The sequence below is a fragment of the Taeniopygia guttata genome, chromosome 5, assembly GCF_048771995.1.
Source record: "Taeniopygia guttata chromosome 5, bTaeGut7.mat, whole genome shotgun sequence".
Taxonomy (NCBI): domain Eukaryota; kingdom Metazoa; phylum Chordata; class Aves; order Passeriformes; family Estrildidae; genus Taeniopygia; species Taeniopygia guttata.
Genome location: NC_133030.1, coordinates 49990603 through 50018463, shown reverse-complemented (window position 1 = coordinate 50018463; position 27861 = coordinate 49990603). Strand labels below are relative to the sequence as shown.

The window sequence follows — 27861 nt, the reverse complement described above, 5'->3', positions numbered from 1 at the left end:
ACACATGCAAGCCGCAGCCTCAGCACTGCCTGTGCAGGCCCGGAGGGAAATCAGGGATGGTATGGATCAAAGCAGTCTCTGTAAAGTGAAAGCAGTCTTCTCTTGTAGGTTAACAGCCATAGAAAAAGAATTGCCAACTTGGCAGAAACTTTGGAACAGCACACATTGAAATAAGGAGAAAAGGAAAACAAGCAGTGTGGAAATAGAAGAAAACTGTATTTTTTGTCATATTTAGGAACCAGAAGTGAAACAAAGGCTAACAATGTAAATGAGGAGCTCAGAAACCCATGGTGGAGATAGATTTAACTGTTATCTACAAATTATGTGAAGTTCAACAGACACTGGAAGAAAACTAGAGGCAATTTTGAGTAGTGTTAAAGATCATAAAAGAAGGAACAAGCAAAAGTAGGAAACTGTATATTGTTGTGGGGCCAGAGAGAGAAATAGTATGCTTGAGGTATAAAAGAAAATTACTAGCCAGTGGTTAGTGCCTGTGCACAGGTCTGTCATTGTTCCCAGTATTGTACAGCACCCACTAGGAAGAATCTAAAAGCACATAACAGAAGCAACAGACTTAAATGTCATGGGCTGATAACAAATTACATATTCTACTGGAAAGGCCAACTAATACTCTGTTAAATGCACAAAATAAGGATGGAATACCTCTCCTATGAAGAAATGCTGAGAGAATTGGAATTGTTCAGCCTGGAGAAAAGAAGGCTTTGGGGTTACCTAATTGCAGCCTTGTAGTACCTGAAGAGACCCTACAGGTAAGATGGAGAGAGACTTCTTACAAGGACCTGGAGTGAGACAAGGGGGAATGACTTCAAATGGAAAGAGGGTAGGTTAGATTAGATATTAAGATGGAATTTTTTACTGTGAGGGTGGTAAGGCACGGAAACAGGTTGCCCAGAGAAGATGTGGATACCCCATCCCTGGTAGTGTCAATAGCCTGGCTGGATGGGGCCCTGAGAAAACCTGGTGTAGTGGAAAGTGTCCTTGCCCATGGCATGTATTGGGAACTAGATGATCTTCAAGGTTCCTTCTAACCCAAACCCACATGATTCTATGATGTCATGGATTTAATTTTGTTTTCTGATAATCTAAGCACACATTTAATAATTAACAGATATTCCTGGGAAATACTATGTGAATTTCTCTGTTTTTAAAGAACTTGGTGATTAATCAGGGCTGAAAATATGGCTTCTATTGTCATTGGGAACTTGGCAGATAGAAAGGTACCATGGCCAAGATCCTCATAGCCAACATCTGTCCCCTGCTCACCACAATAACCTCTAGGCTCAGGAAATCCGTGTGATAGATATATGCCTCCAAGTAGTGTTCTCCCACAACCTTCAAAGAGTAACCTCAAATGCCTCCTGCATACTCCGAGCACATCAGAATGAGTTACCCGCAGCAGAATCACTTATGCTCAGGGACACCTGAGCATCGAGCCAGGGCCCCTCAGGACCCATAAGCTCCTGTGAACCAGCCTGGTGAGGAGGGGACATTGCCAGGGCAATATAAATGGCTCTGGGAGTGCGTGGCCAGGGTGTGTCACATTGGATGTGGTGCAGCACTTGGCATGGGCAGGGCGTGCAGGGAGGTCCACAGCTCAGGTAAGTGCCAAGTGCTCCTGGTCTCTGTGCAAAGGTGGGCTCTACCTCGGAGCCAAAACCAGTGTGTCTACTGAGACAGCCCTGAGAAGCTGGAGCTCCCACCCAGATGGGACTGGTGAGGAAGGAGGTGTCAGTACAGGTGGTAGCTTGCAATGGATGCCCAGATGCTTCCCCAGCACAAAGTGTGCACAGGCTGATGACCTGTTGTGGCACGTAGATGAATTCCAAGAGACAATTAATAGGCTTGAGGTATTAGAGGGGCTGAAACAGAACTAGATAACCTGGCTTCTGGAATGGTGTGGATTTAATTGTAGCACTGGCTACTAGGAGACTGCAAAAGGTGAAACTCAAAACAAAACAAATTCATTTCACTCAAATGTTTCCAAGCTTTCTTAATGGAAAGCCATAATATTAACTCAGTAGTTCTTCTATATAATAGATTCCTAATTTGTGCTTTGTCATTTGGTCAGGAGACAAAAAAGATTAATGGTTATTTGACTCCTGCAAAGGCCTCCAAAAGAGTCATATTTCTCTTCTTCAAATACAACATGGTTTGGTCATTTTTGTTCTTTCATCTGGAAAAAAGGGCTGGGAAAAAAATAGGTTTACAAATCAATCAGAAGAGGATGGCTCTATAAGCAAAGCATGCTCTAGCTGAGGCTGTTGGCTTTCTAACCCATTATTCAGATCTCGTATTCCCCCTGAGTAGCAGACTTTAACATTGCTTATGAGATTTCTGCAGTTTAAATGGACCTACAAGAGTCTTTTTGGTATTAACTGAAAAACACATCTTGGACTTTTATCACAATACCTTTAAAGGACCTAAACTACTAGCTGCCTGAATTGAAAAAAAAGATAAAAAGGAAGCAATCTTCCTCAGAAAATTATTTACAGCCTCCAGGATTGTTTTTACATTCTCATTCAGTTGTCTTATGCTGCGTGAAGTGCAAGCAATAAAAGAAAGGGCAGTGAGGACACCTTGGCTAAGGGGGCATCTTGCAAGTGGTGTGAACATGAGATAAGACTTGTATGAGAGCTCATATTATGTGTTACTCGTGGTACAGATTGCTAAGGGTGGATTTGATAGTGGTGCTAAAGGACATCACCTCTCTGCAAAGGAAGGACTGGGAAAATAGCTTCTCTTTTGAAATGGTGAGAAAAAAGAAATATTCTTGGAGGTTCTGTGGAGAAACATGCTATGTCTTGAAGAGACCTGTTTTTTTCCAAATAAAGAGCAGAGATCCATGGGGAGTATGTGTGAGGAAGAGGGGAATTACCAAGACAGCCACATTTTCCTGTGAGAAGCAGGAACTTAAGCTTAGGTGCCTCTTGCAGCTGCCATGACACAGGAAAGAAGGAATTCAAGAGCAGCCTGACAGTGCACTTGGCCTAATTAACTCCTCTAGCTGGCACCATGCAATGTAGACTTCTAGTTCTTCTAAGGCTTGACTGTAACTTAATTAGCAGGTATTAAAATTTTTGGCATGAATAAGCCAGAAAGATACCAATGGAAAGAGAAAAAAGGAAATTACTGTAGGAGAGAAGATTTGACACTAAAGTTTTCACCTCTATCAGTTAGATGTTTAGTCACAGGGCACAGGCTCAGACCCATGCAAGTGGAACTGCACTGCTGCTTCTCCCTTGCTGGGAGATCAGAGTTTGGCTGGATGTCACATGCTGGCCACATAGGACCTTTAAGACTTTAAAACTTGGAAACACTCAGAATAAATATTCTGCCCTTGTGTTAACTTTCCACTCCAATGTCATTTTGTGACACTTTTATTTGCATAGTCTTTTATGTACTTCAGAGCATAAAGAAGGCTTTAGACTTTTGACTCTCACATGTCCTTGAGTCTTCGGCACTGGCTTCCTGAACTTTTTTCCCCAAGGCAAGGTCATGTGTAGGAGCTGACCCTGTCACACAGCTGATGTGACATAAACACTTATTGCTCCTTACTCCTTATTTTGGGAGCACAAGGGGATCTCCCTGCACCAAGCCATGTAGCATTTGCAGAGCACTGCAGCAGTTTCTTTCCTGAGACGTTTATACCTGTTCTAACTGCCAGCAATTTCCACACCATTATCTACTCAAAGACTGCACCCTGCCCTGCACTAGGGAGGTCTGTTTCCAGTCCCTGGGCTGGGATTCCTCAGATGAAATCTCCCCAGGGAGCCACTGCATCAGCAACCCCCCTTTACACTTTTACTGTCCAACCTCTGTTTCTATGAAATTTGCCCACTTTCTTCACAGGATGTTCACAAAGACCTCCTGAATTTTGCTGGTAAGCACACTGAGGCTGCACTAGCTAGGGCTGCTGAATTTTGTCTTTTCTCTACTCAGTGTTTATCATCGATTACAGCTGTAGGTTGAGCTGTCTGCAGCAAAAATCATTGATGAAACCTTAGCTCAGAGTTTTGAGTTTGTAAACCCATGTAAGGCATGATGAACATCAACATCATTGAAAACAAAAAAGTATAGCTCATATTTTCAAAGTATAAAGGAAGATGCTGTGAACTTTAATCCATTATTATCTCTGTGCAGTCCTTATGCTGTCTTAAGCAGCCTGTGTGCTGTACTCAGAGCTTTTGCACCCTGGAACAATTTTACATGTTATAGATATTAAAGATTAGGGGCTTGGCTGCACAGATTTTGGTTTCTTGTGTGATCCAAACTTTTGCTGTGATTAAACAACAAGAATATGAAATTTGTATCTTGAAAATAGCCTCTATCAAACTCAAACTGAAGAACATGTCAATTTGCTTAACTGAGACCTGTTTTTGTATTGTACAGAGGAAAGTAGAGAATGTAGAAGACAACTTCAAATTCAATTACACAATACTAGAAGCAAAGAAGAATTTCAAGGAGTGATCTTTATTTCATATGCATGCATGCATCACTAGCCAGCTGTACAGTGTGCCAGCAACACACTGTCAGATTAAGTTGGGCTAATTAAACTTTATTACTTTGTTAGGCACGGCTCATTGAACAGCCACTGTGTAACTGCTTACAGAAATTCAGCAGTGCTAACAGTCCAAGCCAAGTGAAAACAGGAGGGGAGAGTTTTCTTTAGTATCAATGACAAAAATCAACATAGTGGTCTCTCTTGAAAGGATAAACATAATACATCAGATCAGAATGACTTTGCACGCGACCTGTGTTTGTAGTAGATCTAAGAGCAAAATTATGTTTCTTTCACAAGTGTGCTAACAAGAAAAATGAAGCAGATCACTGAGAGAGATTTCAGTGTATCAAGAGCATATGTTTGCATGTCTTATGCTGTTTTTAAAGTCTCTTGTAAGCCAATCATTACTACTACTATTAAAAAAAAAAAATACATAACTTCTTAGGACCAGTAACACTTTCATGGACAAACTTTCTACTAGCACAACTAGGGTTTTCAAAGTTAAAGTTTTAAAATTACACTCTTTTATTAACAACAGGGCTCTTGGATAAAAACATGACTTGGCCAGCAAACATCAAACACCTTAACATTTATTCCAAACATCTGCCAAATCCATGAAGTACAGACTGATTATTAGGACATTTTTTGTTTGGTCCATAAACATAGATTTAAGAAATCTGTTTCCATATTTAAGAAGTTCACTTTCCACATAACACAGAAAACTCTGTATTTGACACATAAATTCTGGTTCTTCTCAGATTCAATAAATACAATAAATAGAAAGGAAACTTTTGATACTTTAATGAATGAAACAAAATGGCATCATCTCCTTTCTTTCCTGAGGCTTTAATTCTGAAATATTATTTTCAAGGCTTTAAAATATTATTTTCAAGGCTTTGAAATATGAAAATGGTAACACAGCAATTTTGCACATCTCTTTGTGTTTCTCACTGTGCTTCTATAATTGAGATAGCTTTTTACATAAATAAATATTAAAAGAAAACTAGAGAAAATCTTGAATACGCTTTAAAATTATTAAATACAAAATTCATTATCCTGAAGTAATGATTTTAATATCAGTCAGAAACTGAACTCCTACCATATTATGTTTGACTGACATGTGAATCATAGCTTTATGTTCCTCTTGGATAATTTCACAATACCACTCATCATCTGTAGCTCCTATTATCATCATTTGAAATTTATAAGTTTACCTCTCAAATTATGCAAATTACTAAAGACTCATAAAAGCAAAAAGTTCCTGACATTAATCTCCATCTACACTGTAAATGAGCACGTGGGTTCTGTCAAATGGGATAACAGAGCTAAGAAAAATATTTGTGGGGAAACAAATGCAGGAAAAATTATGTGAGCCCTGACAAAACAGCGTGGCTTACCTTCCATGCATCCCTCTTCCTTCCCTGCTGACTGGAAGGCCAGGGCTGGGCAGACCTCTCAGTCCTGTTGCAAGAATAGCAATTAATGGGAAAATCTGACTGCAACCATGTATGACTTCAAGACATACTTTAGGTAAGTTCTTCAAACTAACTCTGACTACTGCCCCAGAGCCACCACCCCTCGGCTCCCCCACGGTCACTGCATCCTCTCAGCCGGAGTCTGGGGCCAGGGTAAGCAATGGGGAATTTTGGTATTTGTCCAGGTCCCTCCTCAGCTAAGACTGACATTTTGCTGCTTTGAGACAGTGCCATTACTTTTCCTTCAGAGTGCCCAGAATTACAGGAGAGTTTTGTACAGAGAGTTTTGCCTTTCTATAGAGTGATGGTCTGCACTGCAAGCAGCAGGGCATGGTTGGAACTGTAGGCAAGGCATGCTGAGTATTTGCTGATGAAAGGAGCTAGGTGGCTTTTTTAAAACTATTTTGAATAAAATAGTAGGACTAGAGTAATATTTTTAAGAAGGAACTAAGGTGTAAAACAAAGTAGCAATGTAGGCATGCTCAATGCATTACTGTCTCCAGAAGCAAGCCCAGGGTGGAGCAGCTGCTGGCTTGGAGAACCTCTGCTGACCTTCCTGGTAGGATGATGAATCTCTTCTTCAAGCCACCACCTCATGACAACAAGGACAGTTGAAACAAAGAGAAGCAGATTTTGAAAGAGTTTCAAAAATCAGTCCATGCTGACTTTTAACAAGAGGCTAATACATATAAATGTCTGAACAGCAAAAAAAATTGTGTTTGTGTCTCTGACAGTTTTCTCACTGTACAGAAGCATGTTTTGGTTCACCTCAGAGTCATAGAGGGAATCCAGAATTAGCCCCAATGCTTGCAGTATCATTCTTTACAGCACTGTCTCTTTCCTGCTACCTTCTGCTTCAGCTGGCCCTGCACAGTGGAGCTCATTGCCCAGGGTTCCTCCTCTGTTGTGACCAAACCAAGGCTCAAAGAAACCCTCTAAATGTAGGACAGTTTCTGAACTGCTTCCAAGTTCATTTGTGGGGAAAAAAAAAGAAGTTATGTGTTAATTACCTCTTCTGATCTGCTTTTCTTAGTACCATGTTGAAGCAGGTGCCCAAGCTGCATGATCAAGAATCTAAAGCTGCAGTGCAGGCCATACCACACTTCAGGAGATGCCTTAGCACTGGTGTCACTAGCTGGCAATAAGCTAGGGAGGTGTATCTGGCAGTACAGCTGCTCATGGCCATGGACCTCTCCTCCTCAGAGTGTGTTTGCAGATGGCTGTTATGCATGTTTGGGGACAACAAACATGAAAACCAGCTGGCCCAGCAAGCACTGACTTCTATCTTCTCTGCATGGCTACAACAGCATTTATCTGTGTCCTCAGACTGTTGGAGTTTTTTTAACCATGTAATGTTTAACAGAAGTGCAAATATTTAATGCTGCTCACATCTATGACTAAAGAAGTGCCCAGAAGCACCAACAGCCTGTCTTGGAGCACCATGAGCACCTCTCTCATTCTCCTTGAAAGACTGCATTTGTGCCATTGGGCATTCTGGCTTATACATTCATTCAATTTAAATGAAGAGTGTTTGTGGCTGGCAAAAAAATAAAACAGGCTATTCCATCAAGCCTCACCTGACCTTCACAAGTGCTCCAAGGGACAACAGCAATTGGTACTCTAATAAGAAAAAATACAAATTTAAAAATCAAAATACTTAACAGCCAACGTTGGCTGCATCTAAAGCAAACATGCAGTGCTAAGCTATATTCTGAAATTAAAAAAAAAAAAAAGGAAAATGGGAAAAAAAAGTGTTGAGTCTAAATACCATGCAGGGAACCTATTTGCGTGGCCAAGGCCATGGATCCCAGCAGGTAAAGAATGACCTCTGAAAGCAGCATAGCTGGGAACTGCTGTGCTTACACAGTTTTACATACACAGCTCCTTGGTTCTACAGCATCAAGGGGATTGTGCTGTCTCTGCAAAGTGTAGCAGAGGCATAGAAAGACGAACCAGGCATTCTCCTGGCTATCTGATCAAACCATGAATCTGAACATCTCATCCATTGATGAATGGTGGTAAACCTGCTTCACAGCACTTATCTTCCTCTTCCTTTGGAAGATTCTTGGGAAATATATCTTTAGAAGAAGGGTGAGACTCACAGATTGAGACTGCCTTTATTTATTACTGGTTAATTTTTCTGGGTTACTCTCTCCCATCATTTGCTATTGTTTGATGCATTTGAGACTAGGTTGCTGCTCGTATACCTTACAGCAGTCGCATTTGTTCAGGATTGTCTTTGGGCACTTGCAGCAAATTTTATACAGGTTTTGCAAGTGCTGAAGTCTACATTAAGTACTGTTCAGATCTTGAAAGGCTAGGTGGTCCTTAATAGAGACACAGAAAGAACCATTTGATTGTGAAGAGACCATTCAATAAATTGCCACAGATCTAAAATTCACCATTCCTACAAGACTGAATGAGGCACCCTCTTTATTTATGAGGCCATTGCTCATTACTCATTGGCTTCTGAGTAGCAACCAGTGGGGTTTCTACTGTGTAGAAATAAAAGATGAGATGTTGACACTTAAGTGGAGTCCAGTAAGCTGGGTAACTGAGGACGAGTGGTGCTCCTTGTAGCTCCCTCACCCTGCCTTCAGAGCTTAGTGCTGGGCAAAATTGTGCTTCCAGATGAATGGTTATATTCATCTCAGGTAGCACACAGGGCAGAGTAGCTGCTCTTGACACCAAAGTGTCATTTCCAATAAATATTTGCTTAGGAATTGCAAACCCTTTGGGATGTAATACTGTGTTCTACTGACCAGCCTGGGCCCAGTGGTCTTTTCTCTGTTTGGAGTGAAGAGATGTGGACATATGCATACAAGGTCCAAGAACACTGGATTCATCAGCATTCAGCTCTGTGCTTTTAGGTAATATGTATCTGAAGCCATGTAATGTTTAACAGAGGAAAACAGCAGTACGAGTAAAGCAGCAAGAAACAGCACAGCCCACTGAGAGCACGAGCCCTCTGAATGTAAAGTAAGTACCCAGTTATATTTACCATAATGATTTTGACCCAGCTGTATGGTATTTAGCTAAGTGAGTCATAAAGCACATCTGCTTTCAAAGGTGAAACTTAGTTTCTAAGTATTCAAATGACAGCTGAACTTAATTTCAAGAAATACTGAATAGCAAATTCTGGGGATTCATTACAGCAGCTCCACAGAGTATAACTCTGAATATTTATCCCAAATAGATCAAAAACATCTAGAAAAAATATGCTTCAATAACAGAAGTATTCTGAATCCTCAACTGTCAATTTTATTTATCATTACTAATTTTCCTTAAAGCTTACAATCAGATAACCAAAACTGAAGTGAATGAGTAAATGTCTTGCATACACTAAGATGACTCAGACAGAATTCACAAACTGATCTTGCTATGCCAATGTCCTCTGTAAATTCCAATTTACCCAGATCACACAGAACAAAGCTGCAGAAAGACAAGCTGGCTCCTTTTCATCCAAATCTTGGTGGTCAGAGTGCTGTGCCAGGGTGGAGAGAATCCCAGTAAACATCTCATCTGCTCTGCTGAATCCATGTCTTTGAATGCCTTTATATTGAATGGGGGGCAAGCAGGTAGCTTGTGATCTTCTGCCTGAAGCAGTGCTGTCTCAAGCAGAACATTAGGTGAAGACTATTTGGAGCTTTTCTAGTCACTGGTACAATATTTTTAATGGGAATAGCTCTTATTTGTTTTCTGAGAGGTAAAGCATCTTAGACACCACAAATCATCCCAGCATGTTCTTGGTTTAATTGGTAAAAAAGAAAGCAGTAAACAAAGAAAGAAAAAAATGGTCACAGTCACTACAAATGTCCAAGATGTCCTGATCCAGTCTTGCTGCTGAGCACTGCTCTGGCCTAAGGCATATATTTACCTTACAAAAGAATACTTTCCTGCTGATACGAAGCTTGGAAAGACAGGAGAGGCCAAGTCCACACTAATGGTCTCACCTTCCTATAAGAAGGAACCCATCTGTAAGACAAGTGGCACATGAGTGGTCATTTAAAATAGACAAACGTATTCCTATTTAATCAGGTTTTGAAGCAGAAAAATTTTACTAGCTCTTACGATTAGCTGCTTTGTAAAATGAGTCAGAAATAAGAGAAAATAGGACTTTTGAATTCTGCAATCTCGTATTGTTTTCCGTTGATATAGCAGTGTAGCACTATTTTATAACATAATCATTCGTATGCTAACAGCATAATAATCCCCAGAGGATTTAGGAGATAAGCACAAAATAGTTAATCAGAAGGCTTCTAATGTGTTGTTTTGTCATTTAAAAAACAAAACAAAATGAAACAAAAACCCTTTTCACTACTTCTCTCCCTTGGACTCTTATTTTTCTTTAATACTCACATGTTTCTTTCCCCACTAACAAGGAACTTTTGTAGCTAAAGCAGAACTGAAGCAGGCAGCAATGGATAGGAATTACAGGTAAATTCAGAAGCACAAGGATTTAAATAGGTCAAGATATAACAGTGATTTCCACTTGAAGGCAGTAGCAGAGAGAAATGAAAGATGAGGTGTCTATACAGCCAGCCTCCAGCATCCAACTTTTGTTCTTTGTCCACACAGTGTCTGTGAAGAATGATGAAGGCCATGCTCCCACTGTGCTTGCAGGTGGCCATGCTTCACCCCAATGTCCACAGTCTGACCCAGACTGATCACCACACGGACCAGCCTGAGGCAACTGACCCCAGGAGCAGCATTCTCTTGAGGCAGATCCTCTTGAGTCCTGCCAAAGGATAATCCCAAGCAATACAGACTTTGCCTTTTAATTTTACAGGCAAGCAACTACTCAAGAACCTGACAAGAACATTTTCTTTTCCCCAGTCAGCATCTCTGCTGCCCTTGCCCTTCTGGCCCTGAGCTCCCGAGGCAGTAGCCAAGCTCAGCTGCTGGGAGGCCTGGCCTTTAACCTCACCAACATCCACAAGGAGGAGATACGTGATGGTTTTCCTCAGCTCCTCCCCATGCTGAACCACCTGGCAGCCCAGTGCAGCTGGAATGGGCAACACCCTGTTCATGGACAAACACCTGAAGCCAATGAAAACGTTTCTGAATGACATAAAAAAACTGTACAGAGGAAAAGCTGTCTCTACTAGCTTCCAGAATTCCACCGAAGCTAAAAAAGAGATCAATGATTATGTAAAGAATAAAACCCATGGGAATATAAACCAAATACTTGAGGAGCTTGATCCAAGCGCTCTGATGGTAATAGTTAACTACATTTATTTCAAAGGTAAGTTACATAGATGCTCTTTACTGCATCTGTTTTGTGCTGTTTCACCTGAAGTAAAACAAGTACACCAAGTTATTTTTGAATAATTTAAAAATAAATGTATTTAGATGAAACTATTATGAAAAAAACCAAAAGTTTTCAACTCTGAAACCTCTTCCACATCCAAATTTTTCTAGCATATATTTAGATTTCTAAGTATAAAAGTTCATTTGCTTACAATATTCAGGCTCGGGGAATCGACAGAGAATTTGTGCATTGTTAAATTATCCTGTCAGACTTCATCCACTTATTAGTTTAGAAATCAAAATGTTTTCACATTGTATGTTTGAATTAGAAAACTAAATTCCGAAGAAGATGATGATTAACAAAAATTGCCAAAACCTTTAATTTACTTACAGTCCATGACTATTACATGGGTAGGTACCTCTAGAGTTGTCATCATATTACACCCATCCCAAGAGGTATTTGAATGTATTGCTTTGGAAATTATTAACTTCTTCTTGGGTGTTCATTTGTACCAGCATGCAGAACATACAAGGAACTTCCCACCCAGAAAGGAATATTTGGAAAATATTTGGAAATTATGAACTTTTAGCAAAATAAAAAAACGCTTTTTATTTCAAGTACTTTATAAATTTGGGTGACCTAATCTCAAGTTTCCTAGTCTGAGCACCATACCATAGTAAATTTCTTTCCTGGAGAGCAAGGGAGAAGGCTTAAACTTATAAAGTGACCAGAATATTGTGGCATTTACAGTCCATTATTTATTTTTCAAATTAGGCTATCTCTATTCAACATTAAAAAAAAAAGAAAGCAAAAAAAAATATACTTACAGAATGGCAAGTTGTAATCCCAGTCTATTTGTTTAGTGAATGACCTTTTTTATTACAAAATAAAATATCATAGAAAATTCAATTGAATAAACATAAAGGCCAAAGCATTTTGATGACTAAAGACCTTGAGGCCCTATTCCATTTACCATACTGCAGTAATGTTCAGGTCCAAAAGTTTGTGTTTCTCTAGTATGTAAGCTTTTCCTTAGTGCTACAAGGTGAAAAACATATAAAAAACCATGTGAGGAGCATAACATGCTACCTTTTAAAAGCAAGACATCTGCTGTGAAACTTGCTTTATAAGCAATATTCTGAAAACAGCAAAATCCCTGGATTCTGGTCAGTTTTCATTTGCTTCAAATAAAACATAAGATATTATTATGAAGTTACTTCATTTAATTTATCTGACTTAGAAAGATTGTGTACAAATCCACACAAAATTTAACCTGTGGTATTTAATTATTACCGAGAATAAGACATTTAATAAACTTTGAATGCTTTTTATTTCCAAGTGTAAATATTCAGATATAGTTTTATTTATTGTACTTTAGTCTGAACAATATTAATATATCCTCACTGAAATAAGTATTCAATTCCATTCTTTCTCTTTTGGTTTTAAGCTTACTGGGAAAATCCTTTCAATATTAAGGGGACTCACGAGGACTTTTTCCATGTGAATGCAAAGACCTTAGTTGAAGTGGAAATGATGATTTGAGATGGATTTTATAAAGCCTACTCTGACAGGAAGCTGTCTTGGGAGGTGGTGCAGATTCCTTACAAGGGAGATGTTACAGCATTGTTTATCCTGCCCATTAAAGGAACAGTTGGAACATATCCTGACAAAAAACACTGTTTCTAAATGGCAAAGATCTCTTCAAAGATGGTAAATATAGAATTTTGATTTGATGAATCGAGGTAGTCAGAATCCAAAGTCTGAATGCTATGGTCAGGTTTTACAATTACTATTTTGTATTTTTGATGGGAGGTTTAAACAATAGAAGTAGTATAAAGGATCAGACCAAATGATTTGATACTTTCAGCAAAAATTAGAATCAGAAAAATTGGGAAATTGCCTTGTGATGAAAGAAGAGATTTCTGAGAAAATTTAATTCTTTTTCCCTCATACATTTTTCAGTTGATGCTAAGTAGCACCATTTCCTTTGTCTCAAGCTAAATATTTTGAGTAGTAATACTGTGACATAGCAGTCAGATCCCTCAGAGGGAATGGGGTGTGAATTCCAAAAGCAGAACCTTCAAGGTTTGAAAAAGAAATCAAACTTTGTCCCAAAAATTCTGGCAACACTACTGTTTACTGTCTCAGAAAGTGACTGTGTTGCAGAATTATAAAAGAAATATGAACTGATGTCTTTCTCCTTCCATACTTTTCTATCCTCCAGACCAGCATCTTCCTATCTTCTTTTTCTTGTCACGTTTCTTAGATGAAAAACTAGCATTTTAGCACAGAAGAACCACCATCAAGTTAGGAATCTTCAGTCCAAGGCATCTTCTGATTGCAAGAACTACCATAATTTACTTTTGACAGGAGGATGGAATTGTGTGTTCCAAAACTATCAATTTCAGGCACCTATCACTTAAAGAGGATCTTAATGAATCTGGGTGTAACTGATGTGTTTTCTAATTGGGTTGATCTGTCTGGAATCACAGGAAACCCTGCTGTGAAGGTTTCAAAAGTAAGTTTATCAGCAGAAACAGCCATCTATGGATTCCTTAACAGCTAATTGCCTTACCCTAAGTTCACCCATGAAATTTTAGTTATTGCTAGGGCTAGCTAATACTTGAAATAGAACATTTAGCTGATAAAGTCCCTTTAAACTTCCTCAGACTTTTCCAAGATCTGGAGATAAGGATATTTTCTTTTGTCTTATAAGCAAAGGTGGAGGGTAGATGGAGGGGTGGGTTTAGCATTTAACCAGGAAACTAAACACAACATATATTCTGCATGTAAAAGAACTGCCTATGAGTAACTGTGTTGGGCATGTCTTGCATCAGCATATCCACCAAAAAAGTGGTTAATGCATGTTAGAAAAAGTGGCCTTTTTCTAACATGCATTCTATAATTTTAAAGGATTTAGAAACTGCTGTCACCATTGAAGGCTCTGTTGAGTGCTAAAAATATAAAATGGACTAGACTTGAGGAAAACATCCCATTTACTGAAAATAATGTAAAGTTAAAAACTAGCATTTTTATAGCCATTCTGAAAACATCACTTACAATCTTCTAGCATTTTGGGACTAGTAAAAGAAAAGGATTAAACATGCCCAACAATAACTTAACCAAAAATTTGGTAGCCAGGTTGAATTTCTGTAAGCTGTAGTGCATTTGCTGTTAGGAATACTTACAGAGCAGTTCTGGAGCCCCATTTCCTTTCCCTTTGAAAATGACATTCCCTTTGAATTTGCGTGGCTATTTTACTTTCAAATAATTCCACAAGGTGTGCAGTTGCTCAGCTCTGCATTAATCCCAGTTGTGGTGAGGAAAGCTGAATGTGTAAATATTTGCTTATTGAGACAACATTGCTGAAAATCACACAATGAGCTGTAGGGTCCTTCTTCCTGGTTCCTGTCTTACCAGCAATTTTTTTGAAAGGCAGTAGTTGAATTAACTTTGTGTTAATTTGAATAATTTCACACCACATCTTCCACATAAATTAATTCTTGCTGTATTTTATTGTAGGCTACTCACAAGGCCCTGCTGAAGTTTCATGAGAATGGCACAGAGGTTGCAGCAGCCAGCAGCATAGATTTTCTTCCTTATTCTGCTCCTCCCATTGTTAAATTCAATCATCCATTCTTGCTGTTGATTGTTGATCAGTATCCTCAGACCATCCTCTTCATGGGAAAAATTGTAAACCCAACTGAAAAATGACTGGTCAGCGCCTGGTCTTTTTTATTTGAATTGCATTTTATGGAATTATTGTCCATTGTCATTAAAATTATATCCCAACACTTACTAACAATTTTATTTTTCCCAAAAAAATCAGGAAAAGTGCAGTCTTTCTTAGAAAAATTCTTTTTGCTTCGTCCTTCCGTAGAGAATAACCACTGAGATAAACCTATTAGTGAATTGTGAAGCATTTGATAAATCAGCCTTTTAGTGATCAGTGCCATCTTTGAAAAGCAAGGTAATATCTAGCTGAGACACTCAGTTGAAATACTGTAAGTAAATAAAATTTGAGTGGATAAATCCAAATGAATTATCTGCAAACTACAGGTTGGCTTCTGGCATTGGTAGGGTTTCCAGTAGAAGGAGGGCATATCTGCAAATTACACACTGGGAGAGTCAGTCACTTTAGACCAGGCCTAGGCACTTCCTTTGAAGGTCAAGTCTTATTCCATACTCTCCTTTAGGACATTCACAGCTGATGGCATCCACCCACATTGTGTTGGCTTCCTTGAGATGGCCATTAATGAAACAAACTCTACACAAACACCCTGTGTGGAAGCAGTGCTGGGAAATGTTTTGGCTAGATATCCAGAAGCTTCTACTGGCATTCCATTAGAGATTTAATCTTGTATTTCTTGTAAGTGGACGTTCAAAGAGGACAGGATATGAATACCTGGAAGGGGAAGAAACCAAACATTGAGATAAATCCTATCTCCAGAGTTTACCTCTATGCTGGTAAATAAAGAGCCCTAAGGTCTGTTCTCTAACCTGTGATACAGGTCAGAGGTCAGCTGCCTGGACACAGGTTGTATCCACATTGCTTAATTCTGACCCTGCAAGTCATCCCATCTACTTCTTGGAAATGGCTCTTGGCCTGTGCTAACTCCAAACACATGCTTAGAACTTGTTTGGAAGAATCATATGGTGGCATGTGTCTGAACTGTACCAAAAGTATAAGAATGTGTCACCAGGCTGATGGCCAGGTCTGTTCCCCAAAACTGCTCTGTGTACTGGGACAAATGGAGCCAGAGTGAACAACTGGGGAGTGGGAAAGTGTCCCTTCATCACTCAGCCCTACAAGCTCCCTCTCTGCTCTCAATTTGCATTTTTTTGAATAACACTAAGTTCCAGGTGATGCTGATAGGCCTTAACAACTACTTCTCAGAAATGAGGGAGCTGGAGGCCACGATGTGCCGGCAGTTCAACAAACGCCCTTCAAAACTACATCAAGTCACAGACTGCGAGACCCCCACGTACTTAGCACAGACGTGTTTGGGTGGTCTCTCCTGACTAGTCCTGTGCATTTGCTGTAATTCTGTATGCTTATTTTCACAGTAAGTGTGAGTGCTTATTTTAAAAGGCTGCTCCTCATTAAGGATTTGTGCTGTTCCTTAGATGATACTGCAACACTTTGATGATGCAGTTACCAAAAACACTTCAAAGCTGGGCACATGGAAACTACCATGAAGAATAAAATATGAAAGTTTAATTCTATTATGTTGTAATATAAATGAACTCAAACACAATTTAAAATGTTATACAACTTACTGTGGAAGCATAGGCATTGTCCATTAACCCCTTTCCTCCTTAAAAATATTGAAACCAAGATTTTTGTTACAATCCAGAAAGTCTGTTACTAGCTCCAGGACCCAGCTGCTTGCTAAGTGTGGCCTGATGCTGCAAACTGGAACAAGCTGGCAGAAAAAGGCCATTGGAGAGTCTCCTTTGGCAGGTGGACCCCTTGTTGAGAAAGGCTCAGCACCCAAGGCCAACAGCATGCAGATATCCTTCCAACAGCTGTGCAGGGGCAGGCAGAGAGAGCAGGCAGAGAGGGAGGTGATAAAGAGCATAGCTCCCCACTCCTCAGACCTGGCAGCGATGTTAAAGCAGAGCACGACTGCAGTAATACTACTGCCAAATTAGTGCTGGGCCAGAGAGATATAATCAAATCCTAGGTGATCAATTCATTGTCAAAGACAGTGTCAGACCAAAGGGAAACTCTTTTTTTTTGATTGCTAAAATGTTTAGAAGTTATTTTACTGACAAATCAGAATGATGAATGTGACTATAACCTGATAAAGTAATAACTATAGAAGTTCTCAAAGGGCCAGATGGATGAATTTAGGAGTTGCTTTTGGCATGGTACCCAGATATGAAATTACAATTTTACTTTTTCTTTATCCATGACTGCATGAAATGCTCCTTTGCTGCGTGTGAGCCTGTTGTCCTTAACTGTCAACAGCTCAGTGGCCACAAGAGTAAGAAAACTAAGCTCCACAGGAGCAGCAGGCCCACAATGGAGATCCTTTCGGGTGGTGCCAATGGATAGCCCTCAGAAACACGCAATCTTCATTATAGTTTTATAGGCAAATGACTGCCCAGGAACGTTGCAAGTGTTTTCTTCTCCCTGGTCAGCTTCTCTACTGCTTTTGCTCTGCTCTCCCTGGTCTCTGGAGCCACCAGTCAGGCTCAGGTGCTGGAAGGGACAGCCTTTGACCTCACTGGCACTCAGGAGGGCACAGCAATTTTCATTTTCTCTCATTTGCTTTAATTCTGGGAGTTACACATGCCATCTCTAAGTTCTTGTACCAATGTTATTAATTCAGGGTTTTGATCTGTAGTCCTAACTACTTGAGTTTGATGTATCATTTGAAAAGAGAAAGTCAAGCTAAGATACATTTTGAGAGCAAAATTTTGGTCTACTTACTATTACTTATTTACACCCCTGTTTTAATTGAGTGGTTTTTATAAAACTTCTAACAACTAGTTTTGAAAAGCTTTGGTACTGTCAGATATGTCTACAACTCTACTATCTGCGAACCTAATGGAAAATATATCAGGAAAATCTAAGATGAGCTGCCAGTGACAGATGACCCATATTGAGCATTACAGTGCTGGCTGATTGTCTTCAATGGAATTCACATCAGAGCCTAAATGCTTGTATGCTTTTGGAAACACTTTTTCATTCAGTGCTAGGAGATTATTTTCTGAACACTGATGAAATAATCATCTGAGGTAAAATGTCTGTTAAGAGAAAAGGAATCATACCTGATTAAAAAAAGGCTTTATTTTCTTCTGAGATATAGCACAGAAGGAAAAATGGAGTATTTGGTTTTGCTTATACAGCTTTCTTCTAGCAGATGTCTACAGTTTATATGTAAATTCAATTCAAAGATTCCTACTGCATTGGTGAGGCAAGCTAAAAACAAAGTAGAAAAGGTCTAGTTTCTATTCCCAATTCTGTCACAGACTTTTGCTTAGCCTTTAGCTTTTTTTCTTTCTGTTAGTCATGCTGGTTTTTGAAATGGGAGCACTTTCATTATTTGAGGAGTAAAGGATGAAGTATTTCTACGACATGAAAAGTATATTTGGGATGCCCTCTACAGAAAAATATAAAATTACTGAAAGGAGTTGATTTTTATACTACTTATGCCAGTTTTGCAATGATACCAATCTCCTGATTTTAAGGGAGCTACATATGTCAAGAAGTCAATTTAAATGAACTTTTGTAGACATACCTTGAATGATACATCTTTATACGGGAACAAGAAATGTCTGCATGACGATTTATCATGCAATGTACACATTTATCTTACTGATCTTTTGTTTATACAGTCAGAAATCCTTCGCCCTGGAAAGCCCTCAAATATAACAAGCAAAACCAGCATATAATAATCAGATGACCAAGCAGCAACTGAAATATGATACTCTGATGACCAAGCAGCAACACAAATAAGTTAATGATATGGGATGAAACTGCTCCTGTAAGGAGGAACCAAGACACATTGCATAACTGAGCAGATTCAGGGAGAGCAGAAAGAGAGATAATTAAATTATTCCTTAATTCATTCCGTGTAGACCATTATCAGGCCAATGGGAAAAGCATGTCTGTCAGTCCTTTATACAGCTGCCCTGGTTCCTGGAGCAAGAGTCCCCCTGTCCCAGACACCACTGATCCCAAAGCATCCAGGAACTCCACACTGTCTTCTGTGCAATTCCCTTGGATGGCTCTCCTTTGCAAAACTACACAAAATTTCTAATTTGGCCTTGCATATCCCCATGTTCTGTGGACACAGCCATTTTCAACAACAGGAATGTGCAGTGAAGTAACAAACTGCTTTCTTCTCCCTGTGTTTTTCCTGGCTGACATGCAGGTGATACGTGTGACTGTATGGGGTAATTCACCCTCATTTTCCATTGCCTTCAACAGATGCAACATATATTATCCAAGAGTCTCTATTTCTGGCGCCTATGACCTAAGGGAGATTTTCAAAGCACTGGGCGTGACAGGTTCATTAACCATGCTGACCTGTCTGGAATTGCTGGGAAGCTGATTCTTTGAAAATGGTCATTTTTGGGTCTTAACCTGGTCTAGGAAGACACTTGGGCCAGGCTCAGAGGATCTGGTGCCTGGGAGTTGTGAGCAAGGACAGAAGCAACTTTCCACTCTCTCCCTGACATGCTGTGTGCTGCTGCATCTCCTGGGAGAAAGGACAGGAATCAATGCAGCTGCTTTGCTATTCCAAGAAATTCTTCTCAAGAAACAGTGGCATCCTTTAGATGGTTAGCCAAGCATTAGAACTAGGCTGAAAGATTAATGCTATCTATGTAGGCAGGCCTAGGCTTGAGAGAAATATCTTGTCTTTGCTAGAGTTAAGCAACAGCATACTTGCTACTCCGGAGACTTCGTCATTTTACATAATACTGCAATAAACTTTCTGGGTACTTGTACATAAAAAAAACCTCTCTGTAGGAATACAGTCTAACCAACCCTCCCTCTGTCTTGTAAGAGAGAGTAGTTACATAGCAATAACAATGATGGTTGATTCCTATGTGTAGATAAATTTTAAGTTTACCTGGGGCGAAATCATGTACATTCAATGGAAATAATTAGTCATTGCTAATTAGGATAAGTGCCATGTGCACCTGATCCTTAAATAACCTTCTAAATAGCTAAATTGTGCCTGCTTCAGCTTCCTCTGAGAGGGATCCTGGTGTAAGATACATATGATATGTATGTAATTCATGCTTATCCCATGCACAAGGGGTTATAAGGTCTTCTCTCTTCTCCCCAGTTAAGATTTTGCTGTGGAAAAGTTTACCTATTTCATTCTTTCATTTGTTTTCTTATTTCAGTTATTTTTCAAGCTATGCTGTGCTTTGCTTTTTACTCTTTAGTAGTTTCTAAAATACTCATCAATGGTCCCTCAAAAAGCTAACCAGTGTTCTGAGCCCATCAAATAATGCCATTTAGGGCAGGGTGGAGCTGTACCTGAACAAACTTGCCTTGGGTACTCAATTAGATGGTATTGTTACATCAGGGTATCCTGTGCAGAAAGTTCACTGGGACAGGGCATCCATGTTCTTGGCCTTTTCTTATCTTTCCAGTTCTCCTCATGTTCTATTTTCAGGAACTGATTTACCACAGTTATTGGTAAAGCAATTTTACATACAGTTTAGCTTGAGCCAAGAGTAGCAAAGTTTCTGATCCTTCTCTCCCTTTAAAGCCCTAGGTGCTGGCGTCATTCTGGCTGTGTGATGGGAAAAAGACTTTAAATATTTGATATCCAGAAAAAAATAGTTTACTTAATCTTTGCTTTGCAAATAACTCTTATTTGTCCTGTTTAATCTTTACCAGGGGACGTTAACTTAATACTAGAAAGCAAATGAATGAGGGAAGAAGCACTGTGAAAGAAAAGTCCAGCACAGTAAGTACCATATTATACTTTCTTAGAAGTCTTTGAATTTATGCTGTGTGTGATCCCTTCTATTTACTGCTGAGACTAATTTGTTTTGTACAGTAATTGGAAATTATTTCAGCTTCTGGAAGCATTTTCTGAATGTCTGAAACAAAATTCATTCAGCAATCCATCTCCTAGATATAGTGACAGGATGATAGGGATTTGAAGTCCAAAACGAACAGCCAACAATCAGTACCAAGATGCAGAACAAAGCATTGTCTCTGCTCTCAGAGGAATAAATTTAGTTGAAATCTCAATGTCCCAACTATCCCAGGTTGATGTAGGGCTAATGAGAGTAGCTTCATTTCTGTCTAGAATGCTTAAAGACCAGGCTACTTGCAGTCAAGTGGCCTGGAAGAGAAATCAGTCTCTCTCAAAGGCAGATTTGGGGAATTATGAAGTGAATAATTACCAGAACAAAATTAAGCTAGAATGCCTTTTTTTTTTTTTTTTTTTTTTTCCCTGCGTCAGTGTTTATACCCAACATTTTAGACATGCTGAGTATAGCTCCCATACTCAGCACTTTAACACCTTATATCTCCAGTTTTTCATAATGGATATCCAGAAAAGAGGAAACCTGAAAATAACAATTCCCCATAAGTCTGGAGCAAGACCTGAACCTGGTATTAGACACACAGCCTGAGGCAGATTCTGGGCAGAATCTCATTCTCCAGGATAAGTACACGGCTGGTAAGATCAGTATTCAGATCATCTCTATTTCCCTGAGGGCCACTGCTTGCTTCATGGGTTTAAGTTTCTGTCATTTGAGGTAATTCAGGTGTGGTACTAAATGGAGAGCATTCTTCTCCAATATGTTGCAGGATTCCTCCCCCAGAAGGACAGAAGAGAGACTGTGGGGTTATGTAGAATTTGCTTATGTTGGTTGAAGGAAAAGGAAAGGTTATCAAATTACATATACACAGCAAGGCAGATTCCACTGTAGCTTTTCCTCAGCTCCTGAGTCTTGAGCTTTGCAATTTTATGGATAGCTTATGTGCAATATAGAGTGTCAAAAAACATTTATCAATTTATCCTCAATTTGCTGAAACACTTAAGGTAAAGTCTTGAAATAATATAGGTCTTCAGTCAGAGCTGTTATATAAGAGGAAGAAATATAAAAACAGTTTAAGGGCTGAGCATTTAGGTGGATTTTATAAACTGCTATAACTATCTCTTCAAGGCTTGAAAACCGAAGTCATAACAAGACCATGGGTACCACAGAAACATATCAGCAAAAGTTGGTCTCTCTGTCACAGTACTCACCAGACAGATGGGTGCCAATACAGGAGCTCAGCCATGCACCCCAAGGCACTGAGGAATGCACTGAGGCCATGCTATTCAGAAGCAAGAACTATTTCACACATAATACCTCAGGAAAGCTGATTCTTCCCTGGCAACGCCAGATTATTGTCTTATTTTCTTTGCTCCTTGGTCACAAACTAAGAGAACTGACTAGAAATAAACTGTAGGCCAGTGCATTCCAGAGGCCAAGTAGAAGAGTAGTTCTAATGACTGATATCTGAAAATCGGTATCTGGAATACAAAATCTTTTTATCCAGTAATGAAAAACTTCTCTAGATCTAAAAGTTGATTTGTTCTTTCTTAACAGGACTGTTCAGGACAATGAAGTCTGCATTGTCTTTGTGTTTGCTGTTTCTTGGAGTTCAAGTCCAGGGTCAACAGCAGGTACAACAAACACCAGTGCCAGCAGACCAGTCCCAGGCTGATCATGAAAACTTGCCTTATGTCAAGCTAGCCCCCAGCAATGCTGACTTTGCATTTAAGCTTTACAAGCAGATCAGAGATGACATGGGGGATGGGAACATTTTCTTCTCTCCTTTGAGTATCTGCACTGCCTTTGCAATGCTCACCCTGGGAGCCAGATCAAACACGCTCAGAGAGCTGCAGAAAGGCCTTGCCTTCAACCTGACGCGGATGGAGGAGCAGGAGATTCATGAGGGATTTCAGCGTATCCTCCAGATGCTGAATGACCCTCACCGAGAAGACCAACTGAACATGGGCAATGCCCTGTTTGTAGACAGCCGAGTGGAATTGCTTCAAAACTTTTTAAATGGTGTCACAAATTTTTATCATGCTGAACCTGTTTCTAGTGACTTCCAGAATCTTCCACAGGCTATAAAGGAAATCAATATGTACGTGGAAACAAAAACACATGGCAAAATTGTTGATTTAGTCAAGAGTCTTGATCCGAAAACAGTGATGGTTCTCATTAACTACGTTTTATTTAGAGGTGAGTGACAGACATGGCTAGCAGCTATACAAATCAGCTCTGGAAGTTCTAAGAAACAAAACTTTTTCCCATTTTGAACACATCTTATAATCTAATTTAAAACACATCATTCTGGTTTTAAATTACACAGGAAAATATTTGAAAGACAGGTATAAAGAATCATTTTCTAAATGAGAAAATAACAGAACCAGCGGAAGTACTGATCAATGTCTTATAAATTTTAAACCAGGTTCAGAGCTGAAGATATTCAGAACTTATGATCATTTGTTGAAAGGCACAGGTATTTGCCTGTGCAGAACATGGTCAAACACAGATGACAATTGCATGAAAGGAATGAGCCTGAAGCTTGTATAGTTGGAGTCTGTGAAAGATCTACCATTATCTGAACAGGCAAAGATTCATCTCTTTTCCACTGCAAGCCTCAACTTATACTTTTATTGTGTGATTTTTATTTAAACCATTGAAAAGGGATGAAGCTTCTTTCCATGGCCAGGCAACAAGCATCCTTAAATTGAGATAGGCTTGTTGCTGTCTCTACAGTTCAAGTACATTATTTTAAGCATCAATTAATGTGACATGTATTTATTAGTCCCTTTTTTAAATTTCAATTCTATACTCATTCTTTTTTTCAAAGGCTCCTGGGAAAGTCCTTTCAACAGTTTAAAAACGAGAGATGATGACTTCTTTTTGGACACCAAGAATTCTGTTAAGGTCAAAATGATGCATCAAAACAAGAACTTTAATGTCCACAGGGATGAGAAGTTGTCTTGCTGGGTAGTAGAAATCCCATACATAGGAAATGTTACTTCATTTTTTGTTCTGCCTGATCAAGGGACAATGAAACAGGTGGAAGATGCTCTGCTAAAAGAAACAGTGTCTAACTGGTTGAGAGCATTTGAAAAAAGGTAATATTTTAATTGTGGCTTTGTTTAAATATTGAATAGGCTAAAACTACTCATCCAGGAAAGGTAAAGCTTAGGATACCATTATGAGTTCTAAGTACAGCTCTGAGGAACAAACACTACTCAGCTTCTTTAACTCAGACAAGCTGTCATGTAATTTCATGCCAAAGGGGAACCCTCTCAGCTCCCCCAGTCACAGCTCCCAGTTGTGAGGATCCTGCACATGGGTAGATTGCCCTCAGGAACCTGCCTTCAGTAGGAGGAATCCAGTTAAAAAGAAAATTTAATTTTTTTTCTCCAGTCTGGATGATACCTTCCAGTTAGTGACTTTCATAAACCATAACTCTACCCCTGCACCACAGATCAGCCTGTGGCTGGTGGGACAGGTACCTCAGTTTCTACTTCTCTAACATGAAATTTATCTGTCTTAGAAAGCCAAGCCTTAGCTCCATAGGTATTTGGGATGGATATATACCTGCAACGGATAGTGCTTCAAGAGATCTTGCAATAACAAACTCACATTTTTATTTATTTTTGAAAAGAAATATCTACTTGGATCTTCCAAGATTCTCTGTCTCCGGTTCCTATGATGTTAAGAGCCTGTTTGAGAAAATGGGCGTGACAGAGGTGTTCAGTGATCAGGCTGATCTCTCTGGAATGGCAAAAAATCTTCTTCTGAAGGTTTCCAAAGTAAGTATGCAAGCAGAGATGGTAATCAAGAGATTTTTCTGCCTTGTTTGTATGCAGGTTTGATCCTACAAATAGTCTGATCCTACCCCTGAAGTATAGTCATTGTTTAATGATGGTAATAAAGGAAGGAAAAGGTTAGGCATCAAATGGCTGCTATTCCTACAATTTAATATTAAATTGTTTACTGCACAGTAATCCTACAAATTTTGCTGAAAGTCTCTGAAGGAGAAAACAATTGGAAAGCATAGGAGGAATAATTTCACAAAAAGCTGGTGTTGAAGAAGAAATGCATAGCAAAAATCATAGTTACGACATAAGTCTGGGAATAGTCATTCTTATACTGTGTATAAACCTTTCATTATTCCATTATCTGAGCACTTCGGAATTTATATGGACAACAGACTTGTGGGAAAGGGATAGCCCCATTTCACAAGCAAGAAATGAGAAAACAGACACACAAAATGATTTCTCTAGAGTCCCAAGGAGTATATGCTCTGTGTCATGAGGGAGGTGAGCCTTCCCTCTATCCTTCACTTGTGAGACTACCTCTGGAGTTCAACACATCCAGTGTGGGGCTCCCAAATACAAGGGACACATGGAGAGCCTGGAGCAGAGTGAGTCCAGAGGAGGGTGAGCAGGATGGCTGCGTGGCTGCAGCACTGCATGGGTGAGGAGAGGCTGGGAGAGCTGGAGCTGCCAGTCAGGAGAAGGGAGGGTGAAGGGGGGGTTCTTAGCACTGGCTGCAGATATTTATTAGAAAGGTAGAGACAAGATGGACACAGACTCTTCTTGCAGATGAACTGTGATACATTAAGGGACAACACACAAAAGATAGAAAATGGGATATTCTGATTGGGTTTTACATTAAAAAATTCACCATGAGGGTTATCAAAAACTAGTATGGGTTATTTATGAAATTTCTGTCCTTTGAAATACTCAAATCCTGACTGGATTAAATCCTGAGTAACCTCATTTGGTGTCAGAGGTGACACAGTGCAGGAGGGTTGGTGGCATTCAATGGCCTCTAGAGGTCCTTCCATCATACATTATTTGTGATTCTTCGCATTCCTCCCTATGTCATGTGGAAACACCTGGATTGTAGATACGGGGTTGATGCCTGGAAAGCCAAGTAAACTGGTGAAGGTAGCAGAGACTCATGACATGGAATTTTAGATGTGTTGCAGACAATGAAGGAAGAAAACAGAGAGCTGTCCAAAACCAATGAAACAGCTCATGTGAATTCCTAAATGTGAATTTGCTATACTTACCACAGAAAGTCCTGAAAAATCTTATCCATTGGCTATGTTACACAAAGACACTCTATAAAGCTTGTCACTATTGTTTTTGCAGAGAGAACTATTTTGCTTACACAGAAATTGATGCAAAATGAAAAATTTCTTCTTTTGTGTTCAGTATGTGTTCTTCTATTTTGTTCTTTTGTGTCTCAGTTACTCTGAGAAACAACAGAATAATAAATATCCTCTATGTTGCTCAGTCTCTGCAAGCAGGCATGTTTGACTCTGACTGTTGAAGAAAACTTTTCCTGAACTCAGAGCAAACTTTGCTTGTCTTGAAAAGGCTGGACACTAGTATTTTTTTCACACAAGTTCTACATTCATTCTGTGTTTGTTTTTTTTTTTTTAAGGATTACCTTCTCACAGTGTTAAAGCAAGCAAAATTTCCCCCAGCTGCTTCTCTCTCTTCTGCACTTAGATTATAATCTCTGTTTCCTTGCAGGCAATTCACAAGGCCACGGTGGATGTCAGAGAGAATGGCACAGAGGCTGCTGCAGCAACTGTGTTAGAATTTATACCATACAGTCTACCGCTTTCTCCTCCTCCTCACATCACCTTCAACAGGCCCTTCATGATGCTGATTATTGACAAAACCACTGATGGTCTCCTCTTCCTGGGGAAAATTGTCAACCCAACTGCTGAGGAAGACTAGGCCAGAGCACTTTACTCTCCACTGCAGAGAGGAGAGCTGGTGCACATCCCAGGAATTTCTTTGCAAAGTAGGACTCGAACTGATCTGATGCATAATTAACAAATAAATCTTCTGTCAAGTTCTTCTTTACTTTAAAACTGACATTTGGGTACAAACATGATAGGTCATTCTTATAAAATTGCTCAGCCCAAGTAGGCAGCCATGGGATCTTCAACAGATACACATTTTCTGTGTAGCTATCATGGTATCAGGGTTTTTTGTATGCAGGTACAACTCCCTGCTGTTGGCTGAGAAACTTCCTGCGTCTCCCATTTCCTGTCCTAGCCTCACAACCACAAGTCTATCCCTTTCAGCTGGGGAACCCTTCTTTCCCTCCCTCTCATTCCACCATGAATCCCAGGAGAAGTCTCCTTCCTCTTTGAAGTCCTTCCATGGAAAGGGAAACAGAGACATAGAGTTGTTTTACCTTTCCTCTCCTAGATGGTGGATGCTCCTTGGTAAAGAATAATACTTTTCCTTCTAGCTTGACAGCTGCCTTCTACAAGCTTCAAACCTTGCTCCCTTCTGCACTTCTCACTATTTGCTCCAGAATAAGGGGCCCAACATTCCTGGCAAGACAAGAATTCAGCTTTTGTGTCAGTGAAAGCTGTACATCATTGCACAAATGATCATCTTTAATGGTTTTGTGCATGCACAGTAAAGCATGGGATCCCTAGGAGAACCAGATGTGGCAAAACACATCCTCTGGTTCCAGAAACTGGTGACTGCATCACTGGTCATGTCTCTCTTGTCCACATGCCAGCTGATCATATTGACCTCTACTTGCTTCAGCAAGCTCAGGCTGCAGAGTGCCTCCAAGAGGATTCTCTCCATTAAGCTGATGTTCAGGATGCAGAAAGGTGACTTGGGCACCTTCCTGAGTACTGAGTAGGCAGCACTATGTGAAGGGAAAGTCATGCTGCAGCAGGTTAATTTTATTAACTAGCAATTAAAAATAAAGTAGGGTAGTAGTAAAGACATAGTTGAAAACACCTTCCGCCCGACCCCTTCCTTCTCCCAGGCTCAATTTCACTCCTAACTCCTCTACTTCTCTCTCTGAGTGGTGCAGGAAAGCAGACACAGGGGCAGAGGAGTTGAGGTTGGTTTATAATACTTCATCTCTGCCACTCCTTTCTATTCCTGATCTTCCTCTGCTGCAGCATGATTACAGATGACAGTGCTTCAGGAACTGCTCTGGAAGTCTTTCCTGCAGGATCCAATCCATCAGGAACAGACTGCTCCAGTGTGGTCTTCTCTCCATGGGGTTGCAGGTCCTGCCAGGACCCTGCTCCAGGCCCAGCTCTCCACAAG

The 27861-nt window shown here is 39.8% G+C and overlaps 1 protein-coding gene, 1 long non-coding RNA gene and 1 pseudogene across 5 annotated transcripts; 2 read left to right on the top strand and 1 right to left on the bottom strand.

Annotated features, from left to right (window-relative positions):
• Positions 1-9235: 9235 nt before the first annotated feature.
• On the bottom strand, positions 9236-14866 carry LOC140684331 (uncharacterized). Of its 2 annotated transcripts, none has more exons than XR_012056485.1 (2): positions 14437-14866; positions 9236-10735 (listed from the first exon to the last, which is right to left on the bottom strand). It is a non-coding gene; the product is annotated as an uncharacterized lncRNA (long non-coding RNA). The 2 variants fall into 2 exon arrangements; XR_012056484.1 differs by having other exon boundaries at positions 9236-9972.
• Positions 10588-15042, top strand: LOC100222926 (alpha-1-antitrypsin-like; annotated as a pseudogene).
• Positions 15043-20601: 5559 nt separating this feature from the next.
• Positions 20602-26648, top strand: LOC100225789 (alpha-1-antitrypsin). 3 transcript variants are annotated; one of them, XM_041716878.2, is made up of 6 exons: positions 20619-20688; positions 21266-21411; positions 22331-22972; positions 23607-23877; positions 24417-24564; positions 26302-26648. In XM_041716878.2, exons 3-6 carry the CDS (start codon positions 22345-22347, stop codon positions 26509-26511), a joined length of 1257 nt encoding a protein of 418 aa, XP_041572812.1. In that variant the 5' UTR covers positions 20619-20688; positions 21266-21411; positions 22331-22344; the 3' UTR covers positions 26512-26648. The 3 variants fall into 3 exon arrangements, with proteins under 3 accessions (XP_032604765.2, XP_041572812.1, XP_072786472.1); XM_072930371.1 differs by having other exon boundaries at positions 20632-20688; positions 21193-21411; XM_032748874.3 differs by lacking the exon at positions 21266-21411 and having other exon boundaries at positions 20602-20688.
• The last annotated feature ends 1213 nt before the right edge of the window (positions 26649-27861 follow it).